We start from the raw sequence: 20,201 nt of genomic DNA, 5'->3' as shown, positions 1-20,201 counted from the left end.
TTTGTGACGGCAGTGGTGATTTTTTAGTGTCTGTTACCACTAAAAGGTCCTGAGCTCCAGTTTCTGGGCAGGTGCTGACTGGTACCATCTACCAAGGTTTATGCTTAGGAAGAGTGCCTGCTCCATTGGAGATTAACTTATCAGAGCACATGCACACACTCTCTGGGTCAGGAAGGAGGAGAAGTGCATGTTTGAGACAGTTTCCCCACTGGCTTTGTGCCACCAGACCCCAAGGAAAGAGATGAACGAGCCTCTCTGTACAGTGACTGCAGCTTTGGCAGATCCTGGAAGGGTGACTAATGGCAAAGCCCCTTTGAGCAAGGAGAGCGGACTCCCCTATCTGAGTGGTAATCTGGGGTCCACCAGGGAAAACACATACCATGGGTTTATCCCCCTTGTGGCACATGGGTTGATAACTGCCCCCAGGGTGATGCTGAAGCATGGGAAATTCACTAGCTTTAACAAGTGAAATGGTGAACATTTGGCTGATTACATCTTACCCGAGGAAGTGGCTGAATATCCCAAATTAGGGCTTATGGGCAGCGGAGGGGAATTCACACAGCTAGAGGCAGGGTGTCAAGTCTGACTCCTTGCTGCTGAGCTATGAATAATGGTGTTTGGGCCACAGAGAGGAGTCAAGTAGAACTGAGGTTAGGATACCATGTATCCTCCTCCTGCTTTGGCTCAAGGAAGTTTTTACCATGCAGAGCGTTATCCAGAAAAAACATTAAGCCTTGAAATATTTTCTTTTAAATAAGGAAAAACACGTATTGGCTCAACATTACAACAGCCCCACGTCTGCCCCCAGAGGTGACTGAACAGCTGGTTTGTACTTTGTTACCTGCTATGACCTGCAGTCAGAGCCTTCTTTTCTTCCTGCTGAAGGAACACAGAGCTTTGTGTTAGCCTCTGCTCTTGTGACCTGCTAATGCAGAAGGTGGGACCAGATATGTAAGCCAGCAGTTTCCCTGCCTGTGCATCCTTGAGGGCTGCAGGAGGGAGAGAGTTCAAAGGGGTTTCTGGCCACCCTGGCATGCTGCAGTGCATCAGGGGGGCTGTCCTCTGCAGAGCCTTTAGGTAGCCACCAGCCCTGAGCGCTGCAGGCCAGCACAGCGGCCAGGAGCCAGCAGCAGAGCCTGCATCCAAGGATCAGTGCCCAGCCATGCACTGATCATCTCCTGATTTTTTTTGCAGTACATGCATTTGTCACTGAGATCATATTCCAGCCGCAGCACCAGTCAAAAGGGAATCGGGACAAGCCAAAATTTGAATGCAGATCTAAAGGTAGGCTTTATGCAAGGAGATGTTAACTGAGTTACACTTTATTAAAAACAAGGAGATGTTACACATTCGAGTATCATGCTTTGTTGCAAGTTTGGACTTGCCAGTTAATTTTTGTTCTCCAATATCTTTGTTTTTCACTTTCCCACTGTGATTTTTTTTCCATATTCATTAAATACAGACTTTCCTACAGTGCACAGTTCCTTACCAGCCCTCCCTCGTTCACTGACACAGCTTTGCTCATGACAATTTTGCAGGGCTAAGTTGCTTTAATTTTTTAATAGCCCTCTCTCTTTTTAAAACCAGGGAGTTCTGGGAGTGTATTAAGGCTAGGAGTATCATCCCCTCTGTAAAACAGCCCATCCTTCATACCCAGGAGATCTGGCAGGAGGCAGTCCCAGGCTGGTGGTTACTGCTGGTGTTTGCACTCCAGGGATACTGTTGGAAGGAAGGTGTGTGGGTACAAATACTCAATGTAATCTGGCTTAGGTCCTTAGAATTTGGATGCTGTGGGTCTTCCCGGAGGTTATGCCTATGTGACCAGCTGAGAAGCAAATTCATCACCCACACACACATGCACACCTACCATCTCCTTCAACTGCTCACTGACGGCAGCCAGCCACAGAGACATCAGATTGCTCCCTTCAGAAGCTGGCACGTTGCTGCCTGTCACACTGCCACGATGCTCTGCAGCAGGACAGGGATGCAAGCGGTAACGGGTGCTTGGCTGTCCTAAATCGCAATGTTACCCTTAGAACTCTTAGGATTGGAACTTCATTTGTTGTTTTAACCTCAGTAAAAGACAAGTGTAAACAGCTGTTTCCTCAAACCAACAGCCTACTTTGTGCTCTTTACCCAACTCTATGTGCTGCACAGGCAGCTGCCAAGCAGTGCATCTGCCAGCTCAGGTGCAAAAACATTCACCTTGTTCCACATTAGTGCTGAGATATATCTTTTGTAACAAGCACACCTCCAGAGGAATTCTCTTTAACCATTCTTCCTGTAATGGTAGGCTTTGTCCTGTGATGACTGCCCTTAGATTAAAGAAGTACAGGTAATAAGACTAAAAGAATATTACGGGTATTTGCTGGGCTTGTACTGGAGTATTCTTTTAGTTCAATAGCGCCTCCTGTCATAGTTCCTGGATATATGTATACAATTTAGCAGAAGCATTATGATGTAATTTAATTCAAGTGTTTCTGTGTTTCAAGCATTGAAATATATAATTAAACTATTTACATGAAATCTAGTGTGATTGTCTCCTCCCTCCCCCATTTGCATTTTCCACAGAAGACTGCTGGAGTGTATCCTCAGTACCTGTTGGTAATTTGTATGCAGTGAGTTCCCCTGCTCTTTCAAAGACTGAAGTAAGTGTGAAAACCTTGGAAGGACAAGCGCTGCAGGGGTCAAGCTTTAGTGCTCCACAGCATGAGAACTCAGACTTCTTCAGGAAGGCTTGGTGCTTGGTGGAGAAGTTGGGAAAGCAGGAGCTTCCAGCCTAGCAGATCCTGGGCATCCAGCATGCAGAAAGACAAATTCCAACTTGTCTGTTTGCCATATTATCCTTTAACCAGTCGAATTCCTGGACAAACTAGGGATTCTGTCCACGATAGCCTGCTCACACTGGGGTGAACATGATCTGTCAGATTAACTGAAGAGGCTAAGCACAGGAGCAGAATTAATTATATGAAAAGCTAAATAGTTTTATGGCACACAGAACAATGTGGGGCATAAAAAGACTCAGCTGGGGAGACTTCAGGTTATATACATGAAGCAGAACTGGCTTGAGTTTCAATCAAGACAGTTATGAGGCACTGTAAGACCCACAACAGGATGGAATTAGGTACCAACATTTGGGTTTAGAGGCCTGTCTGTTTTCCTCCATGTGTGATTCCTCATGCTCATTATTCCTTGTTTTCACATACATCTGTGGGTGCTCCTGAATGACTAAGTCTTGTTTTATAATCCCCAAAACTCCAGTTCAGATAAAAGAGAAACTCACCTTGTTTGGTAATACATGTGTGCTGAGGTTGTTGCACATGGAGGAGGCAAAGCAGAAGCATGAGGTGCGATGTTTTATACCTTTATTAAAAACAAACTCCAAGGATAATTTCCAAGTTGCCAACACTCTTTATGCCTTCACCAAAACCATTTATGAGAATCTTCCAAACTTTGCTAGGTAACAAGTCTCCTTCATCCTCCATGTTTTGATCCAACTATAATGACCTCTTATTCTTGACTTGCGTCAGACCAAAACTATCCGAGCTTAAAAACACTTGAAATTCATTTGCTTAGAGGTGGGATTTGCCTACACAGAAAAGGTAACTAACTATATGGGAAATAAAGAGTGTTTATCATTTCATAAAAGAAAATCCACGTAATCCAGTGTGAGATCCTAGCTCTCTGAAGATGGCTGGAATTCTGCCCACCTTTGAAAGGCATTGGCTTTCATTCCAAGTCTCTGCATAAACTTAGAAGCTGAAGCTATGGATTGGGATTTCAACTACACACAAAGTAGCTCCTAATATTGTGGAATTCTGCTTGTTCTCTTTGAGCACTTACATTTTTATGGAGACATGTTTTCTATTGTGGCTTCCCAATAGAGTATTAAGAGGTAGCAAAGACTAGATTTTTAAAACAAACAAACAACAAAAAAAAAAGAGAGAGAAGTACTTTGTATGCATGTCAGGGGACTACTGCTGACCTAAAGCAAATGGATTTACTATCTGTCTGAGGCAGTCTCCATCCCTACTCCATGCCACCAGCTGAGTAAGGTCTGGGTGATGTCATAAGAAAAGCTTGAATCTCTTAGAGATGCAATCCCTAATCCATTTAGGAGAAGATGAAATTCCAGTCTCACATTGTAACAGCTATTACTCTCAGGTAACTGGGGTTAATTAAATAGGCAGTACTGCCTTGCAAGCAGAGTACTAAACGTGCCCATTCACCTGAAAATCAGGTAAAGAAGTTGGTAAAATATCTTGGTCTGCCGCTGGAGTGGCCTTTGAATGCAGACATGAACTGCAGCTGAACTTGTGTATCCACTGGAGAAGAGCAGTTCCCTAACTCGAATTCAGAGGAATAGCAGTTGGATCTTCTCACGTAACCATCAACAGTTACAGATTTGCATGCACAAAGATTATCTGTGATGCAGTTTTCTGCTGAGACCTCCATACGCAAGAAACTACTGTTAGGGCAAACCAGATAATGCACAGAATTACCAGAATCTGGACTCTGATCATTACTAAAGTGGCAGACTGGAACAAATGACCTAGAAGGAAAAAACCCCTTTTTTCCCCCTATTATATCTCTTCAATCAGCCCTTCCTCTTAATTCTGCATACATTTTCTTCTGTTAAATAAATATCTGCTAAGGAAACAGACCTCTGATGAAAGGATAATGAATGAGCCCAACATATACTGCCATTTCATGGGCTTCTGCTATGCACTGCCATAAATTTAAAGCCAATTATGTTCTGTTAAATATTTTAACACTGTAAAGCTAGCCCATTTTACATCTTGTCAAAGATAATTCAATACCCACTTTGTCCCTTTAATAGGCAGGCAGAACATCCACAAGATGGAAAATACCACTGGAGTTTCACTCTTTGCAAGTGGATATTGGAAATACCCTCAATTCCTCAGAATTTAGTAAGATCAGCTCTGACACCAAAAGCACATACCTGTGTACAATGTGAGACTGAGAGCAGCCAGCAACAATCTCAGACCAACTGGCTATTATTACTGTATCCCAAGCTAAACTGAATCAGCAAGCTTTTATTTGCATAGCTGCAACACTAGAGGACCCCACATGCGCACACTATGGATTGAAGATACAACTAATTTACATTGAATCCTGAGGCTCTGCAAGGAAGCAACCTTTGTGTAAGTGGTTCTTCTCAGACACTCCTTTAAAGTGATGAAATACAGTGGCTGTGACTAAGCTTGTAAACATTGTGCACTGAGAGTTGCTATCAAATTCAGGGGGAGTGCCATCGGGCCAAGAGCTAGTTATAAGAGGTGGCTCTGAGTTGATAATGCTAGGATAAAAATTTCAGAATCAATCTCCAAGACATCAGGGTATGAAGTTTCCACTAAAGCATCCAAGTTACTGACCACTGGAGCAACAGCATTAGGTAAGCTGGAAGTGCCATGAAGGTTTTTCTTTCTGTTATAGTAAAGACAGGACTCTGAGATTGTCTTTCAGTCCTTATGGATTGCAATTCCTATGGGCAACTGAGCAACACTTAACCCTTGGGACTGCTCCATCAATCTGCCAAAGGTGGTATAATATATAAGTTCAGCAATTAGCTGTGTAAATAGGTTTCCTTTACTGTATCTGCATCACTCAGTCAACACTGTCTTTCTGTTGCTGTCTGTGGCATGGCAAGGTACCATGTTATACAAGTATTTTAAAGAAAGATTAATATTTTCACAAAAGATATACTACAAACTGTGAAAGGCATCTCTCCAACAAGGCATCTGCCGTTTCTTCCCCTAAATCTCTGTTTGGACGTTTGGGGTAAGCCAGCAGACAAAGAGGAGAGAAACTTGTCTAAACTTATCACAAAGGAAGAATTTGAAATACGACATTAAAAATCCTGTTTGCTTTCCAGTCCTCTGGCTTCAGCAAGACATGAACAGGTGGCACACTACTGAACTGTGGCAGGGATGTTACTCAGAGATCTCCTAAGACCAGTAGTTTTGCTGGGCCTGGAACCATCTTTTCCAGTGATGCCTAAAGGGAAAGATCATGGGAGAGAGAGGGTTAGAGCTCTGGGTCCAGGAGCCTAGCTGCCCAAATGCCCCATTACAGAGTCAGTGTAACATTAAAAGGTGGCAAAGATCCATTCTCAAACAACCAAAGGTCTCCACAACAACATTCCTATTGCTCTTGTACCAGCTACAGGCTAAAGCCTGACACAAATAGCTTCCCTGGCAGCAGGCCTCAACATGAGGCTACTGAGAGCCCAGAAGTCATAGTCTGTGTGAAATTTTCTGGCTTCTGCTATGCAAACGCACATGATCAACCTCTGCTGTGAGCAGTTACATGTATTTCCAACTGCCACTCTGGATCCCCCTGAGACACAAAGTACCAGAAGTGCCTTATCCAATGTCATAAACATCAGGAAAGTAGATGCACAGAAGGTCTGAACATTGTCTCAGTGGGGAATGTTTCTGGCTACACAGGCTTGCTCTGATCTGCAGCTAACCCCTTGGTTTCAGGAAAACTGAGGTGACCATTGGGGCAGCAGAGGGAACAAAGTGAGACAAAGGAGTTTGCAGCTGCTGCATCTCTCAATGTACTGAGAAGAACACAGGGAAGGAAAGACAGACAAAAAGGAGCAAGATCCCAAGCCTACTTCTGGCTTTGGACTGGGTCTTGGAAATTTTGCCATAAAGCAAACTCTTTCCCTCTCACACCTATGATCCATTAGCCAAACAAGGTTATTGAAACAAACCAAGGCTGATTTTGTGGCTTAGGAGGCTTTGAAATCAGCTTCATCAGTCATTTGGTAGTGGTACTCATGGAAGAGAAGACAAATGCTTTTGACCCAAAGAGAAAACTCCAGCGATTGAGTTGGAATTGGCAGCATCTGAACGTAGCAACACAATCAAGCCTGAACCATTAACAAATCCCTGCTTGCTCCTGGATAACAGAGTCACGCATAACCAGTGCCTTGGGAAAACTAGTGCTGGATCCCCAGCTAGCTTTAAAGCAGGTCTCTGCCCCATGGCAGGCTTGCAAGTCTTGTTTATTTCTAGTTTTGCTCTTTCTATTTCTTGATCCTCCCCATGACAGACTGACTGAAAAGTAGGGAGTCAGTCATTATTTCAACAATTCTTCCTTAATGTTGCAGATGTGAAGCCCAGCACAGATCTCTTTCCCACTCAGAACTGTACAGCGTACAACCTGCAGGATGAGCAAACACAGGTATCCTCCCATACCCTCCCTCTAGTACAGCAGCTCAAAAATCCTCATCTGAAAGGAAAACGCAAATCAATAAACCCCACAGTGACCAAAATCTCTGGCTGTCCCTATAGCAGAAGATTATTATGCAATTGCAGACTCCTGTTAACAAATCTCAGAGCAGTAGCCTCTTCCACAAGCGGCACAAAAGCTTGCAGGCATCTAATATCTAAGTTAAACCCAGACCCATAGAATGGGTTCATCTAGAAACTACCTGCCTGAATGCTGCTACAGCTGCATCTCACTTGCAAGCAAGCCACAGGATCTATAGTTTCCAGCAAGTTAGAATAGTAAGTCACCTCTTTCCCTTTTTAGTCAGAAGTTTCTAAGACAGGATTACCACTCCATCTCAAGCTCCTGAGTAAATAACAACTGTTACAAAATTTTCAAGAGGATTGCCAGGTTTCATACTGTACATGCTTATCTCCACTGTTTTTCAACTGTCTGTTGTTTTTTTACAGAAGGGCACACCTTCCCCAACAGTAAAACTCCCCTCTCCATCCCTAGGGCTAAGCATACAGACACAGAGCGGTTTGCGCTGCAGTATCATGTGCTGCACTGCTGTCTCCCACTGACCGCAGCATCCGCTTATCCTGTCACATCTGGTTCTACCTCATTGCGACAGGAGGGAAACATATTCCTCATGTCACTGCCCTCTGTCCCACCCAAGCTGAAAGGAAGAAGAAAGTACCCACATCGGCTGTGGTTTTGAGCGCTGCTTAAGAGTACTACAAAAAGGCAGTGACTGGGCCGGGGATGAGCTCATCATCTGTGAGCCTGTGGCTCTGCTGATGTCATCACACAACTTGGTGGCAGGAAGTGATACGGGAACAGGAGCCTGAGAGGAAACTGAATCGAGCAACTGAGGTTAACTACTCTGGCGTTTTATCATGTGGCATTTCCAGGGACTTTCTAAGAACCTGAGGCTGGGTTTGGCTGCCCAGCATCAGTTAGCTTACTTCACCCGCCACACTCAACAGTGCTAACGGCAGCAGGATGAGGGAGCAGCTGTGCTGACCACATGGCAAAACAAGGCAACATCTGCCTCTCCTGGGTTGCTGTCCCCTTCCCCCTCCCACTCAGAGAAAAATAGTTAATGAATAGCTTCCTACTATGCTCACTGAAGGTAGGACTCAGCTGCACACAAGTCTTCCTGGCATCTACCTCAGAAACTGAATGGTATAGGCTGGACTTGGATTTGCACTTTCCCAGGGTTGTAGAGTGAGGCTGGGGCTCTGGGTGGTGCCTCTAAGTTCCTATGACAGTGACAACAGTTATCTGGCATCTCATCTCAGAGAAGCTTAGATAACTTTGCAGCCCTGCATAGAAACTTGCCAGTGTCGTCATTCTCTGTGCTGCTGGTGCACTAGCATGCCTGCTAGTGTGCCAGCCACTAAGAGAGCGCACTGCCTTAGAGTACGAGCCAGGAAGGAGAGAGCAAGACTATCATCGAGGCATGCTGGAGTTAATCCAGAATACTAGGATGTCACAGATGTCAAGGGATCTTCAACTCTTTTTTTTTTTTTTTTTTTTTCCAAGCAAGCCAAGACATTCATGATAGACTATTTTCACTTTCTACATAGCACAGCCAGACAATTTCACTGAGCCGTACTTAGAACAGTGACCAGAACCTCAGGTACATGACTTCTTGGAAAGACAAAGATATAGATTCTCTTCCCATCCCTCTCTTCCGCCTCCACTTCTGCTGAAGTACTCATAACTGAATTAGATGGAAGGAATGTGCTAGCCCTCCTGTTGTAATGTGCCTGGAAGCCTTCCAAATTCTCCTCTGTTTGTAGGATTTACCAGAATGATTGCAGCCAGATCTAGAGCTTTGGGGGTACATGCATGGTTTGCCAGGAACATGGCTACACAGTTCAGTCTCATGTAATTATGATTATCTAGTGTCAAACCTTGTGTGGCTGGTGCAGAGTTCAAATTCAAGTCACTGCTTCCCTGAGGATTTCCTTCGTGAGACACTTCTTGGACCACTAGTTGAGGCTACAAAGAAAAATACCAAAACCAATAACATTAGGTATCAAGAGACAAAATTCCAAATACACAAAGTAGATGGAAAGCAAAAAGCCTTTGATCAATGTTATTTAAATAAGACTGTGCAGCCTTGAAAGAATACCCATTTGCCACCAATTCCTATATCCAACCATATGCAAGAGCAAGCACCAGTGCATGTGGTGTCCACACACATTCACAAGCATCTCTGAATGGTTGTCAGAATCCATAATAAGCCACATATTACCAGTCATAGGAGACACATGGCCCCACACTTTGAAAAAATCTCCCCATTATGCAGCTGTGGAGAAATTATTTCATCCTTGAGAACACTTCCTATATTTCAGGGTATTTTCCTGTCCTGAACAGCTAAACATTTTGTCCATCGAAAATTAAAAACCAAAAGGCTGTTCTTTTTCTTCTGCTTTGTTTTTTGCCTCCAAAAACCTCCTCAGCTGTGATAACAAATTAATTTTGAACTGAGACATCAGAATGCTTCACTAATGGAAGTTAGGATGACACATTTTGAAACATAAAAAAGAAAAAGGAGCCAGTGTACAAAAAGTTTTCACTTCAGTAAATTGTCATGCAGCAAAGTGTTTTTGTTTTGTTTCGTTTTAAATTACTATGCAGCTCATTGTTTATAGTAACAAACACCCTAAAGTACAGCTCTGGCACACAACTCAACTAATTTGACCAGAAAACTCCAAGCCTAACCCTAGAACTGCAGCTACTACAATTTGTTACAGAAAAGCATGGCTGGAATAGTCTTTTCTGACCTCATTTGCAGCCTACTATGGATGAGAGATGGCTATAAATTCTTGCTAGCATGCTATAGGTGTTTATAGACTAGGCAAATCACTGAGCACCCTGATCCAATTAGACCTGCTTTGAGCAGTGGTTTGAACTAAAGGGTGTCCAGTGGGCCCTTTCAACCTAAATTAACTCTATGATTCCAAAAAAATAAGAAGTGTAGGTATACACATAGCTGAGGAATACCAGATATTCAGTACCACTATTAGTAGATACTGGGAGCTATCAGGATGCTCCAAACTGTTGTCTTGCTTCTTCTGCATGGCAAAAAGGTCTCAATGAAGAATAAAGTGCCAACTGAATTTATGAGGAAGTGTTTTAATTAGGTTATCATTACAGAAAAATAAGGATTCCATGGAATTTTTTTTTTTAAATTGCACTTCTACCAACAACAACAACAACAACAACAAAAAAAAAAAAAAAAAAAAAAGAAAGAGAGAAAGAGAGAACATAGGACAGGAAAACTCTTCCATATAGGGTGTCTGTGCCCTGGGAGATGTTGGAGAGCTTGTTCTCAACACTGCCTGGCTGCCCCCATCTCCTTTTCCACTGCAGGAGCCTGTCCCCAGGAGGAAGAGGGGGGTCTCTCTCTGCAGCCAAGTCAGGCACAGAGAATAGCTACAAAGCAGGGCTGAAGCTATCTATCTCATCTATCACTATTACTGTCAGTTTAACCACAAGACAGCCCTACCAGCAGGTGTTTTATAAATTATCCCATGCTCTGAAACCCTCTCTCAGACTTGTCCTGCATAGGAACCTCAGCTTTATATAGTATGTACTTCACTTTTTTTGGCTTTCCTGGACTGTACAATAATAGAGTTTCACAGCCAAGGCTTCTCTGTCCCAGTTCAGACTGCATCACGGCAACAGCAGAAGCTGGGATTGAATCTATACCTCCCACAGAATTTCATTGCCTGCTCTTTCCCTTACCAGGCAGGAAGAAGAAAGGTACTGTAGCACTCATGAGGGTTAAACTTGCCCATTTCAGTTTAGATGAAGAATGCATAAACTAGTGCCAGAAACTGCCTGCCAGCTCTTCTGGAGCCCTTTCTCCTCTGCATTTGCATATAGCCACTGTAGTTCGTGGCCACACATACAGGACACATCCGTTCATACCATTGTCCAAGACAAGGCAGTAGCTGAGGTTTCCTTCCACCTCAATCTCTGCCTCCCCTCATGCACATGGCCAGGTCAAATTGCAGCTGCTGATGCATGTCCCTCTTACCCCATCTCAAATTCAGCAATATCCAGACTGCTTCGAAGCTACTTGCGAAGCCCTACCACCTTTCACTGCTCCCAAGGAAGGACTGTCACACCACTCCGATCGTCTGCTAGCCCTCATGCAACCACCTGAATGCCAGTCCCTGACCCTACTTTCACCTGGTGAGAGTATGACATCTGATGTTGCTCTGTTGTCATCAGTGCTTTCTTTTTAGCACAACTACTCCTCTCCGAGCTGTTGCTTTCTAGCTGGGTTGCAACTTCAGAGCAACTTCTAACAGTCGGTTCCTGAGCTCCCTGAAACTTCCATCTGTTTGCCTCCAGCGTCTGTCTGAAATTCTGTTGCAGAGCAATTTATAATTTATCAGAGTTCAAACAGTTTCAATCATAACTGAAGAGTATACTGTCAGCACCCAGCCCTTCCATGAAGGAGTGAGAAACCCTCTCATCCAGGACAACTCTCAGAGCAGGGAGAAGCCTGCAGTCACGATCCTTCAGGGAACACCTATACAATCTCTCACTTTATTTTTGTAAAGTTATCTTTGATCCATGTTACCTGGAGAGTCAGAGGTATGTTTTCCAGCTGCACAGGTCCTACCCTGTCCCCAGCCCTAGTTCAGGCTGATGCTGTCTCTCACACTTAGCTGTATTATCCCAGCATTTTCAATCCAGCTCAGCAAAGTTCAGCTCTCTATCAGCAGATAACGAAGCCTCCCTTCTTACAGTCCCTTTTGTCCTGAAAATTCTGCTTAAACAGGACCATGCTCCTCATCTGGTCCAGGGAGCAATCTGTGTATGCCTGCTTATAGAGTCTTTGGGCAGGAAAATAACATCTTCCCTACAGAATCTGAGCTCCTTCTGACCCACTTTGTCCTTGAAAGCGAATCAAGACCTAGGACTGGCTGTGCTTCCCTATCCCTTTCTGATATATCTCCAATGCACATGGCACTCCAAGGTGTTCAAGTAATTTTTATTGCTTGCTTGCATCTAATTCATAAAAGAGCATCTTCTCTCCTAATTTGCTGCTTTGTATTTTTTCCCTTGTCTCATTTCTTCCTCTCTCTAAAAAACAGACAACCTCAAAAAATAAAAAAAAAATTTTTTCTTCTTCCACTTTGCAGCCCTGAGATATTTCTTTTTCCTTCAAATGTACTTTGCGCTTTTCACAACAACTTGGCCATGGCATGCAACCACTACTGAAAGGGAGAACACTGTCCTTTATTCATGTCCTCCTAGGCCCTCCTGCTTCTCTTTGAGATTTGTCAGGCCACGAATGACACCAGCAGAACTCACTGGGTAAGATGTTTTGGTCTCGAAGACACAGCCATTTCTGCCTTCAATGCTTTTCAATAGAGCTTGAGGATCCCAGTTTGCAGAGCTGGCTGCTTTAAGCACTGATAACATACCAGATTCCCTTACACAGTGTATTTAAATAACATAATAAATAAGCAGGCTTAGAAAAAGCGATGGGCTTTTAGCAAAAGCTATGTGCTGAACTAGACTGTGACCTTCTGATCTGGATTTCAAAGAAGAAAGAGTAATTGCACAGATTTATGGAGTAGATCTCTTGTCTGGCAGATTCAGTTTTGCATTGGGTTTGCAGACAGTTTCCCTCCACCACTATCCAAGCAATATTTGTACGCTAATGTCACTGTCATGTCAGAAAAGTCTTCTAATCTCTCCCACATCCTTGCACTTCCTCCTTGGTGAAGATTTTCTTCCAAGCCTTCTGCATAGCCCTCATGGACTGCTCTATCACTGTGTTTCTGCTGAACCAGACAGTCTCTCTTTCTATTCTAAGCACTCCTGTGGCACTGCAGCTGCAGAAAAAGCCTATGGATTCCTGCAGCAAGTGCATACTTGGGTTTGGTCTTTTTTGTGATAACAGATACACACCAAATAATGGTTTGTGGTGATTGTATTTTTTTTTAAATCACTCCTGATGACAGATAATACAGGACTGAATACCCGTATTGATTAAAAGCTTTCATCTTTTTTTCACACCTGAAATGTTCTATTATCATCTACTGATTCTTACTAATCCTTTGTTTGTTGCATAAAAGAGCCTCCTGCTGGCAGGATTCAAAGTTTCGTCATTCACCAAATTTCTCCTTTTGCTTAAAATTAAATTTCTTCTTTTGAGACAAAATGGCATGCTAAAAAATCACTTCAGTCTTTCAAGACTCCTGGGAAGCCAACCCCTCTGCCCAAGAAAGGATGGAATCTCTGGTCTGACATTCTAAACCTGAGAAAATACTGTGGAAGAACAACGTGCTGTACAGCAGGTCTCCTGGGCTCTCAGAATTCTTCAAGAGCTGAATCTTAGGGGTAACTGGAAAGGCAGTCAGTGCTTCCCTAATGTGTTAGTTTTCCAGACCACCTAGGCTGAAAGAACGTCGTTGCAGATAGAGAGCCTGAAAAGAGCAAAACACAACTGAAAATCCCCCAGGATCTGTGACTGGAGAAGAGGAAAAGGACTAAACACTGTACTCACCCACTTGCGAGGCCTCCCTCTTGGTCTTTTCCCGGAAGAAGATTCTACCTTTATTGAAAACAAAGGGAAAAAATATGTTTTCAGCTCTTATATTTGCTGGGCACTGACTAATACACTGAACCTGGCCAAAGTGATCTCTGTGTAAACTTCTTGTGAGATAAACAGCAGAAAAGGTGAAAGCTGGGGACAGAAGACAATTGAGGAGGAAATGCCTGCCAGACTATGCTAGTTGTGATTACTTGGCAATGGGGGAGGAGAAATGCTAGAAGGAAGATGCTGAACAGGCAGTGGCAACACAGGAAGGCTGGGAGGTGAGTTAGGACTAAAAGCACAATAACTGGGTTGCCCAACAGTGGCAATTAAAGCTGAGTTGAAATAGGGGCAACTTTCACTGTCTATCTTTAAGCTAAGATAAACCTTCCAGCTTGTCCTTCTAGCAATGTTTCAGATTCTCTTTCTCCCATAAAAAGTATAAGCTATTATTCTCACCATTTCTCCAGATACAGTAGTTACTTTCCTGCTTCCTTTTGGCCTACCTCGTGGTTTCTTCACTGGCAGTGGTCCCACAGCCTCCTCCTGGGATAAAAGGAGAAAATTGTTTAAGCAGGATGATCCCTAGAACAATTTACAGCTTCTCATTCTAACATGTCTTAGACTGTCTTATACCAATAATAGCACCCAGACCAATAAATACCTGGTTGTCTCTGCCTTTCCAGTTGTGAAGTGCATTAGAAGATGACCAGCAATATCCCTACCTCTTTGTCTTTTGGGCTGGGGAAATGAATACATTCCCAGAACTCTGACCATAGTGCCTGGAATGGGGAGAGAACAGGCCTTGGCCTTTTCTGCTCTAACTGCTGGTGCAGAAACCGAGGGTCATGACACCTGAAAGTCTCCACGCTGGAACAGAGATCTGGCTAGCTGCTCTCATGCCATTTCCTGGCCTGAACAGTCATGGCCTGCCTCATTAGAGGCACCTCTGAAGGCAGTGGCTGGGATGCCCCAGGATGCACACAGTGCTGCTTTCCTGAATAGCAATAGTATTTACCACAGAACACCTTGGCTTCCCTTGCTCTTTGTTAGCAAGCCACATTCCAGGGCTGCCTGCAAATACTATCAGCCTAATGCCATAGCATCCTTAGGTAGCCTCTTAGGATGATGTGCCCTCACCTGTGGCTGCTTCTTTGGTCTTCCTCTCTTTCTCTTCAGGCCCTCAGTCAGTGTAGATGAGCCAGGGTTCACTGGCCTTTCGTTGCTCATGTTGGCACTTTCCACAGTTTCCAGATGATAATTCGACAGGTTATCTTTCCATGCACTGGGAAAGAAAACTTGGCTCCTCTTTCCCTATCTTGTTACGGATTCTCCTCTACCTGCAAGACTGAAATGGTGAAACAGTATCAGGCATGACAGCTTGCTATTGCTTTTATCAGCTGTAAGAGTCAGGGACATGACAGACATTTAGGAGCATAACCATGCTTTAGAAACATTATTGAGCCATTCTCTTACATGGCCAGTTCCTCAGCTTTCTGAGGCTTTTGGCCAAAGGAGCTGATTGCTCCATGTGCCAAAGTGTGTTGGTACCTGCATGTACGTTTCCCTCCTTGTTGGCCAGTTTCATCTGAACTGACAAAGACTACGACTTCAGCTCTCTGAACTCCCCGCTTTGTAGGGTTCCTTTGTCTACAGGTGGGAGGTGGGAGAAAAAGTGGCAATGTTAAGTTATAAACACCCCATTCAATATAAAGCTTTGTTTGGAACTCATGTATCATCAGATATCAAAGCTAATCCTGAGATGCAAATCCACAGCAAAGAGAGCCTTATATCAAGATGCTTGAGAGAGCAAGTATCAGGGTACAAACTAAAAGGTGAATTTGGCTCTGGAGCTGCCCCTCAAGAGTTTGTTCTTAATCACTGACTGAGCAGGCACTGTTTGGAGAGATGGCCTGACCCTATTTCAGAGCGTTCAGCCTCTGGTCCTGCACAAAGCTCACTGTTTCCTATAGGACAAAAGAAGTCACCTAGACCTGGGTTTTGCTGGGATCCTGAGCACTGGTTTGTCTATTGCAAGATTTTTATGAGCAGGCTTGCCAGTCAGCCTCCTGCCTGTCACCAAGCTCTACTTAGTGCCTGCTGTGGTTGGAATGAGCCCTGATCTGACTTGTTTGCTCAAAGAAACAACCAAGATCATAAGCTGTTAAGGGTACATAGGAAACCAATAACTTTCCTTGCTTCTGCCTGAGGTTTCTCCTCTGGCATTGTCTGCCAGAGAAGGTGGCAGTCTGACTGTGAGACATTACACTCTCACATCCTGAAGCAGGAAGAGACCTTGACCAGGAGCTCAGCTGGCACCTAAATCCCAGGCACATTAAGAGAGGTGGGGGTCATGGGTCTTGCTTGTGTGTGAGGTAAACCCTAGCCAAGGATCTGAATTCAGCTCCCAGTTTGCTGATCTGTTTGAAAAAGGCACTTGCAGCTGCCCCAGTCCTTGGCCCTCACTTCTTGCACAGGAGGGAGTGCTCAAGAAGGTGAGAGGGGCTGAGGGGACTAAGCCTGGCTGGACAGAAGCCAGCAGTGCTGGCTGAATCCTTACTTGTCCATAATTCTTACCACAAAATAAATAGCTGAGAATAGCATGGTTGGAAGAGCAACATCATTGCTTGCTTAGGAAAGCAGAAGTGTATAGATGAACAATGCATGTCATGTCTATCTTTTGTGCAAAACCATTACCTTCTTTCATCTAGACGTTGCAGGTGTAATCTGCCTTGCCTATAGAAGCTCTTCTACCTCCACCTAAAAAATGTTTTTTGCAGCTCTTTGCTCTACATGGTTTATTTCTTCTTTCTCGCTTGTTAAATGAAAGGTAACAACAGCGTGCTTAAATGGCTCTTTGTCCCATCAGCCTTGAGGGCTGATGGGTCCCTAAGTTCCAAAGGCAGGCTCTACCTGAGGCAATAAAGGCAGTATTGCAAGTAAAAGCACAGCTGAACCATGTAGAAGAGTGTGACTGTTTTCTTCAAAATAATGCTGGAGGGCAGAAGTTAGGTTCAGTTCCAGTTCATGCATGAGAAACGCTACCTAGTGAACTCCCTGATGTCCCTTTGTGCAGGCTGTTGGACTCCTGCTCACAGGTGCTGCTGCACACTTGACTTTTCTATCAAAACTTCTAATCAGAGGGCAATGGAAAAACCATAGCTCTGGTCTCCATGTTCAGGCTGCATCTGGAGAGGAGACAGAAAAAAGAAGCTTCCTTCTACTTGCAAGCCACGCACAGTCGCCACCAAGTCCCTGAGAGACAAGCATGAAACACTTTTGCAGTCTTTTTCAGTGAAGAGCTGTGCTTTTAGAAACTGTTACTAGAGCTTTGTAGTTTGATCAGATGTTCGAGTTCCAAAGATGAGAGGGCCTTAACTGAAGATGAGAACAAATATTCTGCCCCCTTGTCCAGCTACTGTTTCCTGTGTCCACATTTACTGGTCAGAATTGGGGCTCAAATGGCCTTGTGCTGGTTCTGGCACTTGGGGCTGGCTGAGGCAGGAGGGAGCCACTGAGGTACCCGGGCCCTGGACTGCCCTAGGAGCAGACGGGCCTTCCCGAAGGCAGGTCTAAGCCAGCCCGGGCTAGTGCTGCACACATCTGCTGCTTGATCAGCCCCGAGTGCTGCAAAGGTGGCTTGAGGCTTCCTGAGCCTAAGACTCCCCTCAGCCGCCTGTGGAAAGGGAGCAGACATCGCCATAGGAACAGACAAGTGTGAACGTGCTGTCCAAGCCTGGTCCCTGAGAAGACATTAAGGCTGCTTTGAAAACATAGCTTCTACATATGGATCACAGTAATTTGAAAGCACTGGTTCAGTGCCCCTTGGAATTCAGGCCTTAATGTTAATATATGGAAAAACATTACAGAGGAAATATAAACATGTCCTTGAAAAGTATCACATCTGCATGTTTTTCCCTGTTTTTCCATGGTAATGCCGAAACGTAAGGAACAGGATGAATAATGGGGTATGGCAGACGTAGATATATCTGGGGGAGGCTGTGCTGGTAAGAGGTCTGAGTTAAGAATTTTTATTTTATTTTTCAGTTTCGGATTGCACTATCTGCTTCGTCACCTCAGGCTGGACACACAGAATCTGAAAATGCCACCGGCAGATGTAGCAAGAAAACTTCCAGCCTTCACTCCATATTCCAACAAAATACATGCAGTCATGACAGACACTGAAGCCACTGCTCTTATTGACACAACCTTTCTCACAAGTTGACTGTAACTGAAACCTGCATTAAATCCAAATTTTGCATGTCCTTATTCAAGTGGGAGCAAGCACAGTGTACAGAATTCATTTTTCCCCAGATGTAAAGAAAGTCAGTTCTTGCACAATGATTGTTTTCCAGATTTTGCTAGACTGGTACACTCTACAATGTCTTTAACATATCTGGCAAGATTTCTACAGACAGGACTGCAGACAAACATACAGAGACTGCCAGGAGACAGCAATGTCTTTGTACGTCTCTCTTTCACCTTCCCATCACACACCAAAGGCACAGGCTTCTTGAAGCCCGGTGTGAAAAGGAAAAAAACACAAGCAAAGCGATACAAGCAACAGTCCTTAGGGCTTTTGTAAGCTTTACATGACTCAATGTAAGATGCATACAAAGCAAAAGCACCCAGTGCAATTCTGCTTCAAATTTCTCAAACAATAACTTTGTATTTATATACATGAAATTCCAAACCAATATTGATTCCCATTGTATACCAAAAAACAAGTATACTTTCCAGAGTCACTGCACTCCCTGCTAGGAGTGGAGCCAGCAGGGCTGAATTCCAGTCTTATACACTATCCGCAAGGGCACAAGATCTAAAAAACGTATCACCTTCATATCAGCCATATACACAGCTTTACAAATGATGCAGATATGTGAATACATGTATTTGGCAGTATACAGACCTCTCTGTTGCAGAGACATCACCTAAAACAAAGCACTTCATGTCCCAAAAGCATTCCCAGGCACTTGGTAGAGGACAGGTGATTCTCAGTCTAATGCATTACACCTGATTTAGGTGCCAGGTTGTGCAAAGCCAGATTTTCTGCCATACCAAAGTCTCAGGAAAGAAAATCTCCTCCTGGGGGTAATGTAGCTGTAGTCTAACACAGTGTATTGAATAGTCTTCTTGAGGGACTTTTCCCTTTCCACAGACTACAGAGGAAGCCTTGGGGATAAGCCTGCTGACTTGGGCAGGTAAATTAAATGCCAGGACCCCTTCCTGTTTGTTTCCTCAGGGAGGTTAAATTTTAGGCTATATCCTTGGAAGAAATACAATATGACACAGCGATGCTTGAGACATCATACTAAAACCCCCAAACTGCGTGCATGATTCACAGAAAATGCTGCCAGAAAATGATTGTCTAGCTGCAGTGCCCACATAAAAAATACAAAGCTCACAAAGCCTTTTTTGAAGCATAATAGGAGTGTGATTATAACAGACCCTTCATTATAGACTTAACTCTGCCGCTGTCTCTGCAACAATAGGAAAAATAACCAGAAAGCCCAACTCCCACTTAGTTGTACAGCACCATTGTTCTGCTGTCACCTGTGACAAAATAAACCCAGGGTAACTTCACTGATATGAATATGGTCACTCTTCAGTCCCTCTAGTAAAAGAGGGAGGGAAAAATTTGGCCCAAGCCCTGCATGCAGCAGAGGAGGAGAAAAGACTTTGTGAATCAAGACATCTAAAGAGGACTGAGGTGCCCAGGCAGAGAGAAACCTTTCATTCCAATAACTGCAGCAGTAACGATCTGCACTTGTGTTACGAGAAATTAATTTCACCTTCCGAGAAATCACTTTCACCTTCCGAGAAATCAAATGCTCATGTCTTTTCAGACCTCGCAGCAGATCAAGAAATACCACAGCTTGTTGTGGTTCCCCATAGACTGTTCTACCAGAAAAGCAGGATAGCCAAGTGCTGGAATATCTCCCTTGGGAAAGAGCAGTGGCAGTAACACTCTGGCAAATGCACCTTTTCTGTCAGATTTTTCTGCGAAATGAGGAACCTATGGGCTACTAATCAAGCTTGTGGCAACAGCAAGTAACTGCCACAGTCTCATAATCACAACTCAAGAACATATTTAACCTCTCTACGTGATTTCCCTAACTACTTTGAGTGGCTAAGTCTAAGCCTGCTTTAGTCTCATGCTTAAAAGTCTCCTAGTTCCTTGCCTGTTGTTTTTTTTTTTTTAATGAGCAATTTCTTGTCATTTGTTATTGCACACCAGAGTCCTTCAGCAGCAACATTTCCCTCTCCTCCATTTAAAAACCCACTCTACCAGATATATACATTAATCTGATTTCCCCCCATCTTGCCTAGCTGAACAAGATTGTGTGTTCCAGTTTCTTGGGATGTAATCTTATCTCCTGAT

General features: G+C 43.9%; 1 protein-coding gene across 1 annotated transcript; it reads right to left on the bottom strand.

Annotated features, from left to right (window-relative positions):
• Window positions 1-5,731: 5,731 nt before the first annotated feature.
• LOC147414879 (high mobility group protein HMG-I/HMG-Y-like) lies at window positions 5,732-15,081 on the bottom strand. The gene is made up of 5 exons (XM_086470126.1): window positions 14,960-15,081; window positions 14,279-14,365; window positions 13,790-13,837; window positions 9,165-9,252; window positions 5,732-6,018 (listed from the first exon to the last, which is right to left on the bottom strand). The coding sequence occupies exons 1-5, from the start codon at window positions 15,047-15,049 to the stop codon at window positions 5,933-5,935; spliced, it is 399 nt and encodes a 132-aa protein (XP_086326252.1). The 5' UTR covers window positions 15,050-15,081; the 3' UTR covers window positions 5,732-5,932.
• Window positions 15,082-20,201: the final 5,120 nt, after the last annotated feature.

The sequence above is a fragment of the Leptosomus discolor genome, chromosome 9 (assembly GCF_034619465.1).
Source record: "Leptosomus discolor isolate bLepDis1 chromosome 9, bLepDis1.hap2, whole genome shotgun sequence".
Taxonomy (NCBI): domain Eukaryota; kingdom Metazoa; phylum Chordata; class Aves; order Leptosomiformes; family Leptosomidae; genus Leptosomus; species Leptosomus discolor.
This window is presented reverse-complemented; position numbering and strand designations above follow the sequence as displayed.